The 16,554-nt window shown below is 46.2% G+C and overlaps 1 protein-coding gene across 2 annotated transcripts in view; it reads right to left on the reverse strand.

The window, feature by feature from the left end:
• Positions 1 to 9,523: 9,523 nt before the first annotated feature.
• The window catches only part of BCAP31 (B cell receptor associated protein 31), a 50,701-nt gene continuing 43,670 nt past the window's right edge, over positions 9,524 to 16,554 (reverse strand). For both annotated transcript variants that reach the window (XM_083159022.1, XM_083159021.1), the window contains exon 8: positions 9,524 to 11,647. In XM_083159022.1, coding sequence (XP_083015148.1) covers positions 11,609 to 11,647 — 39 coding nt within the window. In that variant the 3' untranslated portion in view covers positions 9,524 to 11,608. The remainder of the gene's footprint in view (positions 11,648 to 16,554) is intronic.

The raw sequence follows: 16,554 nt of genomic DNA on the forward strand, positions 1-16,554 counted from the left end.
CCTCAAAAAGTTCCAGAAGTCGTCTGGGTTATTTTCCCTGATGTCCCTGAGCAGTGGCATGTGCAAACGAGTCTGACGCTGCAGTAGCCACTGCTTTGTCCAGCATGATCTTGCTCTCCTGTGCTGGGCCCTCTGACGCCTGAGCTTCAGCACTGCATAATAGAGCAGGTAATGTTGCTGGTGACGACCCATCGCTGCATTCTCCATAGTGCAGGGTTAAAAGACACTTTGTAATGGCAGGCAAAACAAAGTAATGTGTAAATAGCTATGTCCAGCATTCAGCAGGTATAAACCAAGCCTCACTAGTAACAAAGCAGAAATACACTGGTTTAAAATGGCTGCTGCTATTCCTATCCCCTCTGCTAGTCCAGCCCCTTCATTTAAATTTCAAAGGCCAATCTGACGACGGTCGCATGTGTTCTTGCAAAAAAACAAAAACCAGCGATCCGACCGTCTTAACGACCATCACGGGCACATCGTGATCGGATCTAGATTGTTCCGCAAAAAAACACAATTTTTGCTAATCGTTTGCTGGGGACTGCCTGGGAGCTCCCGGGAAGTCCAAGGGAAATCGTTCCATGGTCGTCTATCGGTCGTGGACGACAGTGGTCGTCCTGGTGTGTACCCTACATTAGATTTTGTTTGACTACATAAAAACATAACAAAAATGCTGCACTCACAGAAAAATATTCAAACAAACCCATTGTTAACGCCCAGGAGAGGCGATTACATCCAAGGTCCTTCCAGCATATTGGCACTTATTTTGAAGTAGAATTACTGCAGAGACCGAATAGATCATCCATTTGGGGGAGCGGCTGGGAGGGACTGTCGGCTATTATATCAGAGGGATGGATATGATCTTGGCCCTGCAGGCTTTTATTCTTGTGTTTATCTGAAGAATGTTCATTTAAAGGTTTTAAATAATGTTTTACTCCCAGGAGAGACTGAATGTCACATAATGGAATAGCTGAGCAGGGTCACATCATCATACAGTTTCCTTATAGGAGAAAAACAAATACCAAAAGTAAAGTAACTAATACTGCTTTCACATTGCAGAAACGGGTATTGACCCTGTATTCTTAAATGGGACTTTAAAACGGGTCTGAACCTTAAGACCTTTCACATTGCAGGTGAAAACTGTTTTAAAAAGCATTTAATACCATTCACACATTCAACCTGTTTAACCCCCAAGGGACACGTTTCAAGCCATAGAAATAGAGCCATTCACACTGCCTAAAAAACGGCTTTGAAACGTGTAGGACTCTGCTTTTTAACCGTGTTGAAATACCAGTTAACTTTAACCGGTAAATCAACTCTGGCACCTTCACACTGCAGCCTTAAACGTTTTAAAATGGAAAAAAAACGGCAATATACCGTTTTAAAAGTGTAATGTGAAAGGGGTATAAATAGAAACAGAACACAAGGGTTGGTTCCATGCCTTTTCCGTTTTGTTTTTAAGAAGTATGGGGCCAATAGAAATCCCTAATTATACAACAACTAGAATTATAGAATTTATGTTTACACAAAACATACTCTGCTGTGTGTTACATGCCCATGCGTCGGTTATGGTATACAAGATCTACATTGTCTAGGTTTACAATTATATGGTCGACAGTCAAAAGGTCGACAGGGTCCAAAGGTCAACAGTGAAAAGGTCAACAGGGTCAAAAGGTCGACAGTGTAAAAAGGCCATAAGGTCGATGTGGTCAAAAAAGGGATTTTTGTAAGAACTTACCGTTCGAATCCCTTTCTCTGATATGGTCCTGGTGACACAGCTCAACACTGGGATGTAGGAGGGTCCGAAGGAGCCAGGCACCAATCCTAAAGCTTTTAGAGGGTAGGCTCCTCCCCTACTGCATCCCGGACTCTTCAGTTCAAAGCCACTGGAATACATTAACTCAGTACAAACGCCTGCACATATTATATGCACATACTTCAACAATAACTTTTAACCATATAACATGAAACATCATTAACCTGGCATACTTACTGAGCGTAAGGGAGGGATCGCTGTGTCACCAGGACCATATCAGAGAAAGGGATTCGAACGGTAAGTTCTTACAAAAATCCCTTTTTCCTCTTTCAATGGTCCTGGTGACACAGCTCAACACTGGGACGTTCCAGAGCCGGTCCTTTGGGTGGGTACGCTCAGGTCTGCAGCTCTCATTACTGCACGCCCGAATGATGCGTCCTCCGACGCGAACTCATGGAACCTATAGAATTTGGCAAATTTATGAACAGATGACCAAGTGGCAGCCCTGCAAACCTGCTCAGCTGTTGCCCCATGTCGAACCGCCCAAGAGGTGGCGACAGACCTGGTGGTATGCGCATTAATTCTGGCCGGTACAGGCCTAACAACTTTAGTATATGCAAACGCTATAACAGAACGCAACCACCTAGCAATGGTCTGCTTAGAAGCAGGCCAACCAATTTTGTGTATGTCATACAACACTAACAAGGTATCAGTCTTTCTGACACTCTTAACTCTGTCCACATAAATGCGTAAGGCACGCACAACATCCAAATTCCTCAATTTGTCCCTTTTTCTAGAACCCTCTGGGGGTTGGAACACAGGCAGAACTATCTCCTGATTTAGATGGAAAGCAGAGACTACTTTAGGTAAAAACTGGGGTACCGTCCGAAGAATGCATGACAATGCTCCCAACTCTGACACCCTCTTTGCTGACGCCACTGCCAACAAAAATACCAGTTTCCATGTAAGAAACTTAAGGTCAGCCGACCTTAACGGTTCAAAAGGTGCCTTCTGAAGGCATTCCAAAACCAGCGATAAGTCCCATGGTGCTACTGGTTGTTTGTAGGGGGGTTTCAACCGAGACACCCCCTGTAGGAAGGTCTGTACTTCTGGCAATAATGCAATCCTTTTCTGGAAGGAAATGGACAAGGCCGAGATTTGCACCTTTAGAGACTTAAAGGCTTAACCCGGAGGAAAACCCATCCTGTAAAAATTCCAACATTTTTGTCAATTTAAAGCGAGATGTACAGTATGTGACTTCTGTCTCTCACACCATCGAATATAGGTCTTCCAGACCCTATAATAATTTGCCGAAGACACTGACTTTCTGGCTTTTATCATGGTGTTAACCACTGCCTCTGAGAATCCTTTATTCCTTAAAATGGCGGTTTCAACAGCCAGGCCGTCAAAATTAATCGAGCTGAATCCAGATGATTGAACGGTCCTTGTCTTAGAAGGTCTGACCTCAGAGGTAGACGCCACGAGTCCACAGACAATCTCTGAAGCCTCGAGTACCAGGACCTCCTTGGCCAATCTAGAGCCACCAAAATCACTGGGATTGCCTGGGCCTGTATCCTTTTTAACACTCTCGCCAGCATTGGCACTGGCGGAAAAACATAAAGAAGATTCCCCTCCCAGGGGATAGTCATGGCATCCACTGCTTGTGCCAGTGGATCCCTTGTCCTGGCATAAAACCTGGGCACCTGATGGTTGAACCTGGATGCCATCAGGTCCAAGTCCGGGGTTCCCCACTTCAAGGTAATTTGATGAAATACTTGAGGATTCAGGCTCCATTCCCCTTCCTTCAGCTCCTCCCTGCTCAGGAAGTCGGCCTCTATATTCTCCACTCCTGGTATGAATATAGCTGATAATGCTGGAACATTCTGTTCCGCCCACAAGAGGATTCTGGACACCTCCCACATGGCCAGTTTGCTGCGTGTGCCTCCCTGGTGATTCAGATACGCCACAGCTGTGGCGTTGTCGGTCTGAATCCTTAAAGGGAGCCTCTGTAACCTGTCTCCCGCCAGAGAAATCACCTTCCAGACAGCTCTCAGTTCCAAGATGTTGATCGGTAATGCAGACTCCTCTAGAGTCCACAAGCCCTGCAGACGCAAGTCCAAGACTACTGCCACCCAGCCCCTGAGACTGGCGTTGGTAGTGACTACTAGCCAGCTCCAGGACTGCAGTGACCGACCCCACTGAAGGGAATCCACGTCTGTCCACCATTTCTGGGAGGCTCGAGTTTCCGAAGACAGCACTATCTGTTCTGACTTCATGGTCAGTGTGTTTCCTGACCAAACCGTCAAAATGTTCCACTGGAACGCCCGAGAGTGGAACCTGGCAAACTGCAGTGTCTCGAAAGACACCACCATCTTCCCCAGCAGCTTGAGGCACCTCCACACTGATGTGCTCCGAGAGCTGAGAATCTCCTGGACTAAGGCAACCAGATCCCTGGCCTTTGCTTTCGGTAAAAATACCCGATGTAGATGGGTATCCAGAATGACTCCCAAGAATTGGAGTCTCTGTGACGGCACCAACTGAGACTTTTGTAAGTTTAAATGCCAGCCGTGAGTCTGCAAAAAACTGATGGCTTCTGCCAAGTGACTCTGCAACCTGTCTGCTGACTCTGCTTTGAACAGCAGGTCGTCCAAATAAGGTATCACTGTGATTCCCCTCAGCCGAAGCACGGCCGCCATTACAGACATTATTTTGGTGAATACCCTTGGTGCTGTGGCCAGACCAAAGGGCAACGCCTGGAACTGTAAGTGCAGGTCTCCAATCGCAAACCTCAACAGGGCCTGATGTTCTGGGTGTATAGGGACATGAAGCTACGCGTCCTGGACATCCATGGACGCCAAAAATTCTCCCTGGTCCAGGCTTAGCAGCACTGACCGTAAAGACTCCATTTTGAAATGGTCTACCCACAAATGGACATTCAGGGACTTTAAATTCAGGATTGGTCTGAAAGACCCGTCTGGTTTGGGTACCAGAAACAGAGTGGAATAAAAGCCTTTCTTCCACTCTGCCCTGGGAACCGGGATTACCACCCCCTTCTCTAACAGAGAGTGAGCCGCACCCAAGAGAGCTGTACGTAGCCGAGCTTCCTTTGGTAATGCTGTGGGAATGAATCTTCTCGGAGGAAGACCTTTGAAGGGGATTCTGTAGCCCTGGGCTATAATGTCTAACACCCAGGAATCCTGGTCTAGTGATGCCCATGCGTCCTTGAACTGTGATAGACGACCCCCCACCTTTACTACTGCCGGGCAAATCCCCTGACAGTCATGAGGAGGGTTTGTCCTCTCCTTTGGTGATAGGTTTCTTGTGAAAGGAACCAAATTTTGACTTCGGGGCCTTACCCCTGGAGGACTGAAACTTTCCCCTAAATGACTGTCCTCGAAAGGACGCACCTCCTCTAGGGGAGGGCCGAAAGGACGGCCTGAAAGCAGAAAATCTTGATGTCTGCTTGGCTGCGGGGGCAGGCAGGAAGGTACTCTTGCCACCCGTGGCCTGCTTAATAATCTCTTCTAATTCAGATCCAAATAATAGCTTTCCTTTAAAAGCTAATGTTTCTAAGGCCTTCTTAGACTCATTATATGCCTCCCAGGCCTTAAGCCAGAGTACTCTCCTGGCATTGATAGACACTGTGGAAACTCTGGTCGCCATTTTGAGAGCTTCCTCTTGAGCTTCCAGCACATACTCTGCAGCTGCCTTAAGCTTCTCCGCCAGCAACAACACACAAGGATCAGCATGTAAAATGGTGCACAAATCATTAGCCCACTCAATCATGGCTTTAGAGACCCAGGCTGAAGCAATAAGGGGACGTAGGGTGTATCCCACCCCTTCAAATACAGCTTTGAGGTTACCCTCCAGCTTCTTGTCCACAGGATCCTTAAAAGCTGCTCCCCCTTGCACTGGTAATACAGTAGCTTTTGACAGACGTGCCACAGAAGCATCAACTACTGGCACTTTTTCCCAGAGCTCCGCATGAGACTCCGGCATGGGGTACAGACTTAAGAATCTCTTTGGCATCTGCAGCCTTTTATCAGGTGTTTTCCAAGCCCCTTCCAACAATTCTTGTAAACCTTCATCTGAAGGAAATGTAACAGCTTCCTTACGCTGTCGTTTAAATACACCTTTAGCAGGAGTTTTATCCTCCACTGAAAGTTTTAAAGCCTGTTTAACAGCTGTAATCAAATCCTCCACCCCTGCGGCTGAGGAATCTTCAGAATCATCACCCTGCTCCCAGGGAATGTCTGCATATGCTCCCTCCTCTTCATCTACCAATAAAGGCACAGAGTAAGACCTTTTAGGGGTCCCTACAGCATCAACATCAATCTTGTCTAGCAAGTCACTAAACCTGTTGATCCCCTTTGCAGTATCCTGCATCACTTGTATGAAGGCAGGATCTGCCTGGGTAAGAGGCAAGGAGCCAGAGGACTGCTGAGATGATGACATAGGTCTCTGAGATTCTACCAAGGCATCACCCTGTCTGTCCAGCAATTGCACTAAAGCGTTAACCGACCTGCCCAGGGCACTAGCCCACGCGGGTTCAATCTGCTCTGCCCTCTGGGGTTCACTCCCCATGGGTCTCACAGCAACGCAAGTAATACACAAACCCCCCTTAGCCATCTGCTCAGGTACAAATTTTTGTGTACAGACATTACAAGCGCTCAGCGTATTAAGGGCTCCCTCCCCCAAAACCACAGCTTGTTGCTCAGACATGATGTAAAGTAACCACACAGTGCATACAATGTACAACAGCGCTTATACAGAGTCAATGCACCCAGCCACTTATCCGTCTGTCTGTTTCAGATGCGGGGAAACGATGCCCAGGAAATCCAAACACTCTGTTCCGAATGGCGCCAAAACAGAGTGAGGGAAGAGACCAAGTCCCTGCTGCTGCGGGGTCCGTGACTTTTGGCGCCAACCACCCCCAGACAGCCGCTCCCCTAGTAGGATCTCCTAGTTCCAGTATCTCCCCCTCGGCTGGGGACCACTTGGAACATGCCTGTAAAGGCCCCCATACACTAGGGCGACTTGTCCTTAGGACAAGTCGCCCCCGACTTCCCCCTGAGCTTCCCCGGCTGCTCCCCGGGGGAGCTTGATTAGATTGGCACTTGATGTGCCATTTTTTACATGTGATAAATCGTCTCGATTTATCACATGTAAAAAACCCGGGGAGCAGGGGGGGGGCTACAGAGGTGGGAGCTGGTGGGAGCAGGGGGGCTGGGGACGCTGCGGGGGACACGTCTGTGTCCCCCGCTGCTGGGGACGATGCGGGGAACAGCGTCTGTGCGAGGCGGTAGAGGGAGCAGGGGGGGCTGGGGACGCTGCGGGGGACAGCGTCTGTGCGGCGAGGCGGTAGAGGGAGCAGGGGACGCTGCGGGGGACACAGGCGGCATAGAGCCGGCCGGGAGCTGTCAGTAATGAATAAAAAAAAAAAAGCCCATACAATGAATGGGCAGCCTGTGATTGGCTGCTGAGCGCTCTCTCAGCCAATTGCTGACTGGCTGAGAGAGCGCTCAGCCAATCACAGGCCGCCCATTCATTGTATGGGCTTTTTTTTTTTTTATTCATTACTGACAGCTCCCGGCCGGCTCCCCCTGCCCGGCTCTATGCCACCTGTGTCCCCCGCAGCGTCCCCAGCCCCCCCCGCTCCCTCCACCGCCGCGCCGCCCCACTAGGTCCCAAGTCGGGTGGTCGGACGTGCAGCAGGTCCGACCACCCGACGCAGATCCGATGCGCACGGGACCGCGCATCGGATCTGAGGGGACATCAAAACTAGCTGATTTTGGTCCGATTTCGGCCAGATCCGACTGATCTGGCTGAAATCTGACCAAAATCGGCTAGTGTATGGGGGCCTTAACACACTGCTGTCCTCTCATAACAGGAGCTCAGTGTGTAAGCTCCGCAGAAAATGGCCGCCGCCATCACGGAGTGCCTGTCCCCCATGATCCCCACCTAGCGTGAAGCCGGTTTCAGAGCGCTCCGGAGCCCAGGCAGCTTCTTAAAAGAAGCTGTAAGCGCTGCACAGGGAGGCCAGACAGCGTCTCCCATGTGCACAGTGAGCTGACAGGACACGCTTCTGTCAGCTCCTGCTGCGCTAGCAGTGTGAGGATTCACTAACTAGAATCCTCACACTGTGCCTACCTAGCTAGGGTGAAAGTTAATAAAATAATAAAAATACCCTAACTACTCTAATTCTTCGGCTGCTCCCGCAGCCCTTTAGAATAGCACCCACTCCAGTGGGCACCTAACACGAACTGAAGAGTCCGGGATGCAGTAGGGGAGGAGCCTACCCTCTAAAAGCTTTAGGATAGGTGCCTGGCTCCTTCGGACCCTCCTACATCCCAGTGTTGAGCTGTGTCACCAGGACCAATGAAAGAGAAAGGTCGACCTACATTTTCATTTTTATTTGGTGTCTATGTTGACATGGACACAGTCTAAGTGTACTGCTACGCTCACCATGCTTCAGGCTCGCTGCGCTCAGTACACGATTATTTTCTCCCTCCACGCCGGCGTAGTGGATGGTAGGGTATGAAATAACGCCTGTCTGCTCAAAATTTTGTTAAAAAATGCATGTCGACCTTTTGTCAATGTCAAACTTTTGACTGTCGATCTTTGGACCCTGTCGATCGACCTTTTCATTGTGAACCTTTGGACCCTGTTGACCTTATGACTGTCGACCTAGAGTCAGTCAATCTATGATGAGTCCGTATACCCATGTACCACACATCTATCCATCTGATGCTTCCTTGATGGTATTGTATGATAGATAAGTACTTTCCTGTATTTCACAGCATCGCGGTCCATTCATCCTGACCAATGCCCAACTCCATTGGATGAAATGCAGACTTGAACTCGCAAGGAACATCCACTATGCTTCTGTAAAGCACAGTCTGGTTTATACAGATTTGATGCAGCGGACACATAGAGCATAAATAATCAACTGATGACTTATCTGGGGTAGATTAAAAAAAGGGATACACAGTTTTGTGGTCTGTAATAATATTACATCAGTTATGCTCTGCGACAGCAATAATGCACCCCCCCTCCCCAGGTGTGCCTCTGTGACAGCCATACTTCGCTTCCCACACTTCCACCGAAGTGGTTCCATGATGATCATGCTGTGCTTCCCCCCACCCCCACCCTTTTCCCCTGGTGTGCCTCTGTGAAAGCCATACTGTGCTTCTCTCCCCTCCACTGCTCTATAACAGCCAGTGTGCTTCTCCCCATCACCAGGAGTGGCTCCGTGACAGCCATACTGTGCTTCAGCCTTTGAATGCCAAGGGAAGCTGTCAGAATAGGTGTGAACATTGCCATGCAAACATTTTTATTCACCAAAATGACCTGTGTAATGTTTACCTTACAGGAATTTTTTTTTTTTTTTTTTTAACGGACATATTTTTATTTGAATTTATTTGACAAATGTGAGCGAATGTTAGGGGATATTTTGCGCATCTCACAGATGTTGGCACTCAAAGGGTTAATAGCAATAAACTCTGACTCCAGCCCATAGCAAGAAAACCGCTGAACTTCCCCTGAAAAGGTTTGCACTCCCTGCAGACACCACCATATTCCCATTAAAACTGGTGGAAAAGTAAACATAATATCCCAGAAGCCTTTGCATTTTGGTTCGTGAATTACCCTTTGTCCTAGAGAGACTATGCAGGAGGTCAGAGCATTATTCATACAACCTCCTCCTAACACGACAGTAGAACCAGCCCACTATTTAGCACGGTTTAGAAAATAACTGTCCACTTGACTCCATTTCATTTTTAAAGCAAAACTTTATTGCACATTGTACAATTTTTACATTTGTAATCTCCAAGCCCAGAGAAAGCAAAATGGACACCGCTATTACCCAGTTCATCAAAACCAAAATATGTAGTCATGTTTACCCACAAAAGTAATTGGATTTCAAAAACAAAGCATGTTATTTTCATTACGGGCTAAGATACTAAAGCAGCTCCTTAGTGAGCATGCACTTGGGTCATATAAGTAAAAGATAATAACCAAAAACGCAGCTGTTCAACATACCAGAAAAAGTGTTAATATCTCAATTAGTTATACAGTGTGGTGGCCGATTGGTGACTCCAAAGCTAAGAGAAGGCGGACTATACATTCATTATGAACCTTACTGATGTGGCTGAGCTCACAAAATGGCCACCTGCACTCTGCTCATACCAGACACATAGGGGGAAATATACTGAAGCTTCTAAAAATAAAGACATGATGTTGCCCACAGCAACCAATCAGATTTGGTCTATAATTTACTAGAACTAGTACCTCATAAAACAAAAAGAGCAATAGTGACTCAGAGATATCACAGAGCCCTTGCAAATGGTGCTATAAAATAGAGTCAATGTGTAAGCCTATTTTAGTTCATTCTACAGAATAATATGCTTTGTGCGTTACAAAACAAACTTTTAGAACAAACACCGTGAAGGGTGGGGGTCGGCCCCATGTGATAAGACAAAAAAATCTGTGTTTGAGATATTACAATGTGGGGAAGCTTTATCAACAATTGAAGGGAGAAAGTACAGACCAATCAAACACTGTAATTTTTCAACTTCATCCTGTAACAAGGCATCTAGAAGCAGATTGGTTGGTACTTTATCTCTGGAAGCATTGATATATCTCCCCCAGTATCAGCTATGTTTCCATTGTACAACATTAGATCTGCCAATTCTTGTCAGCTTCCATGTTTTTGCCACTCTCCCAATAACTGTAGGATCTGCTCATCAAGATCGGCCACTTGATCGGAGGGTCAACTGTACACTCAGCGGATGCACACAGATTCCCACAGAGGAACGTTTCAGCAAAGACAATGGGGTGAAACTGCACTTTAAAAAAATATTACATGAGCATAACAATACGTAAAAAGTTTTTTTTATTCAATTTTCATCCAAACCGATCACCAGAAGACTCACAAAAGCAAGATATGCATCTGATTGGAGACAGTGGGCCATCTTTTCCTGTGATCGTGCTAGAGAGGATAGGGCTGCATAGGACATAGGATGGGACATTTTTTTGGAGGAGAAGAATGGAAGCAGCAGGAAGTCAGAGAATTGAGAATTTAGTGCAAGCCAGTCCCCACCACAGAAGCAGCAGCAATAGAGATGTGTGGCATTTGTCAAGGCCAAGCTAAAGTTCTCCCCTGCAACCAGACATTCTGCACCTCCTACGTATTAGTACACACTCGCTTATTGTGCTCCCATACAACAGACTAGCAACCTAAAAAATCAAATCTGCAAATACATCACAGCAAGGTACAAAGTAGCGTCACACTGAAGGGAGTAAGCAGAGTAGGAAATTACTGGGGGGGAGGGAGCTGGTTTGCAGAGGCGATAACTCACATTCATAACAGTGTGACACGAATATTGGATGGAGAGATTTTATTACATGTAAGCACAGATCTTTAGAGAGGCATCTCATAATGCACACAACAGAAAAACGCATGTGTTTGCAGCTGCGGCAGGTAAAGGTAAATAAGAAAAGTAGATCAGTTTAAACCATAAACGTGTGAAACACAGTCGTCATTCTTGAATGTAATAAAGAATTACCCTGCCCCCCTCCCAACATCACTACAGGAAGAAAGGTGTGGGAGTGGAGGGAATAGGCCTGCTGTACAAATAACAGAGACATTGCTGACTTGTGCAGGAGACAGGGGAAAGGGGTGGAGTCAGGGGGAGGCAGAGACACAGCCTTCAATGGACTAATGACTGCCGCCAAGGTGATGCCAGAGTGAAGTGCTGCTCAATGTTGCCCAATGGGTTACCGCTCAGGATAACAGAATGACGACTGGATGGAAGAGGGTCAGGGAAGGTCTTCCCTACACATGGCACAAAATCTTCACTCTTCCTTCTTATCTTTTGGTCCGTCGTTAATTGCCTGTAAGGGGGGGGAAATGGAAATCTGGTATTAGGGCCGGTTTTTTTATTACCATCTAGTTTGCTTAATCATTTCGGTTTCTCCAAAGCCAAACAGAACCCAAACAACTGACCCCTATCAGTACAGAAATCAGTATTGCTTATTCTAGAGATACCCAAACTCCACCATTATAGTCTAGGTTTTAAATGATGTCCAGGCTTCCCTCCAGATGGTTAAATGAAATAATGTATGCACCTGTGCTCAAGCATGGATATCCTTAAATCCTGGAGTATGATAGAGGAATTAAGAACCACTAGTTAATTCCATTGGTAATTTGAAATACTCTTTGTATGCAAGAAGGCAAATGCAGGAACAGCAACATGTGGTAAAAGGACACATGCCAACCACTGTGCCAATACTGCTGTCACAGGCTTAACCAGCCTTGTCCAATATCTGGGCCTGATGTTTACCAACATCAGAATCTAAAATCAACAGACATAGCCAATAGGATACATTTCAGGAACACAAAAAAGCAGTTTCTCCAGAAGTGCGATGTTCCCATCCACCTAGGAACTAAGGGCTTAAATGACAGATAAGATTAGGAACTTTCAAAAGATGCAATTATCTAATGCAAAATATTTGGATACAAGGCATCATTAAGGGGAATATCCTATTATCAGTTACACTGCTGCAAATGAATTCCCCTAGGGCTACCCAATTAATCCGGCACCCAGTGGCGTAACTATAGCACAGCAGCCCCCGCGGTCGCGGGGGGCGCTGTGCATATGGGGGCGCCGGGGGGGCTGCGGTGCTATAGTAATCCCCCCGCATGCTTACCTGTCCGCGCGTCCCGGCTCCCCTCCTGGCTTCAATCAATGCTATGGAGACAGACCACGATAAAATGGCCGCCCCATAAAGCAGACTGTTCTCTAAAACTGTCTGCGGTATGGGGGTGGCCATTTTATCGTGGTCCGTCTGCATAGAATTTATTGAAGCCAGGAGGGGAGCCAGGATGCGCGGACAGGTAAGCATGCGGCAATGGGGGGAGGGGGCACAGGCACGAGGGGCCAGACGGACAGGCGCGCCCCCCCATTAATGGCGGGGGGGGGGGGCACCCCAAACAAAGCTACGCCGCTGCCGGCACCCTATCCAATAAAAGACTTTTACCATGCGGTGAATGACCAGTTATCAGGTGAAAAACACATGGTGTCTGGGATAAGTTTCTGGACCTGTTTGTTAGCAGCCAAAACACGGGTCTCCACCTCCCTTTACACCAGGCATGGGTGATATCCAAGTGCAATGAACACCTTTTAGGCATTACACGGATCACACCGCACACAAAAGCCGAAATCGGCACAGACTAGGGTTGCTAGTCCCAGGGAATAAACATGGCTCATTGCAGGGTGCAGACCTAGCACTGCCTTACCCAGCCTATAATCCCCATGCTGAGTAGACAATGCAGTACAATTTCTGTTGCAAATGATGGGCAAAATGCTGATCCAAACAACTATCTTGTTGGAGTGGTAAATTAACAATCAAGAAATACTAATCGGACCATCCAATATCCCATATGCTGGATGTGCAAAATATTGAAGCATGTATGCAAACTATAGGTAGATGAAGTTGATATTTTAGCAGTAATCCGTAGCCAAATATTGGTCATTTATAACTTGTAAAGGATTAAAATCGCATAAACAAAAAATGCGTTGATTGGGTTTTATGCAAAGCAAATTTTATATAAAAAAAAGAGTCAGGGTTTTGCTACAGATTAAGCAATCTTACATATTACAAGCCCTAGTAGTGAACAGGTTAAGGTCACATCTCTAGGCTTGTTACCACATATAGATTTGGGGAGGTTACATGGGACCCAGGTTAAAACCACCATGTCAACCTATTTATATCAGCTGGTAATGCAATACATGTGATCCAAAAGGAATTTAGCGTCTGAGCTTGCCACTCAAGGGGTAAGGGGGTCTATGGTGGAGTATTTAAATTAAAAAAACAGGCCCTGTCTAGTACTGTGTAAGTCATGAACAGATGGGAATTCATGATGTGGTATATTTTACAGAGGTTAATTTTAAAAAGTTGCACATTTAGAAAGATATACTGTATTAACATTTTTTAAACAGAAGTATTTAAAGCAAGGTAAAAAAAAGAAAATCAATAATAACAAAAAAAAATAAAAAATCACGTGTTATTCTGCATCCAGATTAACATAACTAATGAACACATTCTTAAATACCATACAGAGTTCGCCAATTGCACACCTATCAGAGTATCTTGGCAGAATAGGAATTATTTAGGCTTGCCATATTATCCAGGACATCATCATCATTATTATTATTATTAATACTTTTTAGTACTGAAACTTTTTTTTTTAAACAAATGTAAAAACGGTACTCTTTACCTAGCACGGCGCCCACGATTTTGATCGTGGGCATCGCAGGTAAAAAAATCACGGGCATCGCGTCCATTGAATGCACTAAAAATTGGGTGCGACGCGACCGACGCGATGCCCGCGATTTCCCATAGGGTTCAATGTTAAATATCTCAATTGACCCGATTTTACTGTTCAATGCCTCAATTGACCCGATTTTTCCATAGGAAACAATGTTAAATGGCCCACACCCTGAAGTGTGAAATGGCCCCCACAATTGTTAACGCCACCCCACGATCAACGTCAACCCGAAGCGTGGCGAGCGCAGCGGTACGCGTCCTACGACCTTTTCATACCCCCACTATCCACGTCGGCGTGGAGTTGAGAATAGAATAGTGTGGCGAGCGCAGCGAGCCACCGAACCCGAATACCTTCACAGGTAAACGCGTCCCTTCGCGGGCTTCACAGGTATCCGCGTCCCCTCGCCACGCTTCGGGCTCGCCACACTATTCTATTCTCAACTCCATGCCGACGTGGATAGTGGGGGTATGAAAAGGTCGTAGGACGCGTACCGCCGCCGCTCGCCACGCTTCGGGTTCACGTTGATCGTGGGGTGGCGTTAACAATTGTGGGGGCCATTTCACACTTTAGGGTTCCTATTTGGCCTCTGTGGGCCATTTAACATTGTTTCCTATGGAAAAATCGGGTCAATTGAGGCATTGAACAGAAAAATCGGGTAAATTGAGAAATTTAACATTGTTCCCTATAGGAAATCGCGGGCATCGCGTCGCACCCCATTTTTTAGTGCATTCAATGCCCGCCATGCTAGGTAAAGAGTACCGTAAAAACCTTAATTACTACTTCTAACCTGTAACATTTAGCACTTACTGTAGCTGCTGCTACTTCTTATTAAATGTAACTAACACTTAAATTCTTCATCTTACAATGGTGATTCATTGGTGGTGGTGATGGTAGGGGGGCTGAGTAATTTCTCATGAATTTGATTAGAACCTAAGGAATGTTAGGGAACCACCTAATGAGGTCACCAGGCCATGGGAGGAGAAATACATAATTATTTATTATTATTTACAGTTTCTTATATAGCGCAGCAGATTCCGTTGCGCTTTACAATAGTAGACAGTGATAAGACAAACTGGGTAACAACAGACAGACTTGGAGGTAGAAGGGCCCTGCTGCAAGCTTACAATCTATAGGGATATAGGGGGGAAACATAAGGACAGGCACCAGTAATAGCATAGCAGTTACAAGTCCAGAAAGGAAGCTATATAATACATAAGTGCCTCGGAGGGTAAAGCATGTAGAACTTAAATATGATAGGCTTGCCTGAAGAGGTGAGTTTTCAGGGAACGCTTGAAAGTTTGGAGACTGGTGGAGAGTCTTAATGTGCGTGGAAGGGCATTCCATAGGATGGGAGCAGCCCGATAAAAGTCCTGTAATAATGAATGGGAGCTAGTGATCCGTGTAGAAGAGAGACGCAGATCTTGTGTAGAGCGTAGTGGTCGAGATGGGAGATATTTTGTGATAAGTGCAGAGATATATGCTGGTGCAGTATGGTTAATAGCTTTATAAGCAAGTAGAAGTGTTTTATATTGAATACGGTAATATACAGGCAACCAATGGAGGGACTGGCAGAGCGGATCAGCAGACGATGAGCGTCTTGCAAGGAAGATCAGCCTAGCAGCAGCATTTAAAATTGATTGCAGTGGTGAGAGTCTGTTCTTGGGAAGACCAGTTAGGAGACTATTGCAATAATCAATGCGGGATATAATGAGTGCATGGATAAGAGATTTGGTAGTGTCTTGTGTGAGATAGGGTCGTATTTTGGATATGTTTTTTAGATGCATGTAACATGATTTGGAGACAGATTGAATGTGGGGAAGAAAGGACAGTTCAGAGTCGAGGATGACCCCTAAGCAACGAGCTTGTGGGGTAGGGTAGATTATCGAGTTGTCAACAGCGATGGAGATGTCAGGATGGTAACTGTTCTTAGTTGGCGGGAATATAAGTAATTCCGTTTTGGAAATATTGAGTTTGAGTTGGCGACAAGACATCCAAGATGAGATGGCAGAGAGACAATCAGAAACTCGACCCAAAACCACTGGTGACAACTCTGGGGTTGATAGATAGATTTGAGTATCATCAGCATACAAGTGATACTAAAATCCGAAAGAGCTGATTAGTTTGCCAAGAGAGGAGGTATAGATTGAGAAGAGCAGAGGACCTAAGACTGAACCTTGCGGAACTCCGACTGACAGAGGTAATGAAGAGGAAGTAGAGTTAGAGAAGCGAACACTGAAAGAGCGATCAGATAGGTAAGATGTGAACCAGAAAAGGGCTGTATCATTAAGACCTAGGGAGTGTAGTGTTTGTAAGAGAAGAGAGTGATCAACGGTGTCAAATGCAGCAGAAAGATCAAGAAGAATAAGTAGTGAGTAATGGCCTTTAGACTTAGCCGTTACCAGATCATTCACCACTTTAGTCAGTGCTGTCTCAGTGGAGTGTTGAGAGCGAAAACCTGACTGAAGTGGGT

The sequence above is a fragment of the Crinia signifera genome, chromosome 9, assembly GCF_055691185.1.
Source record: "Crinia signifera chromosome 9, ASM5569118v1, whole genome shotgun sequence".
In the NCBI taxonomy this organism is placed as follows: Eukaryota; Metazoa; Chordata; class Amphibia; order Anura; family Myobatrachidae; genus Crinia; species Crinia signifera.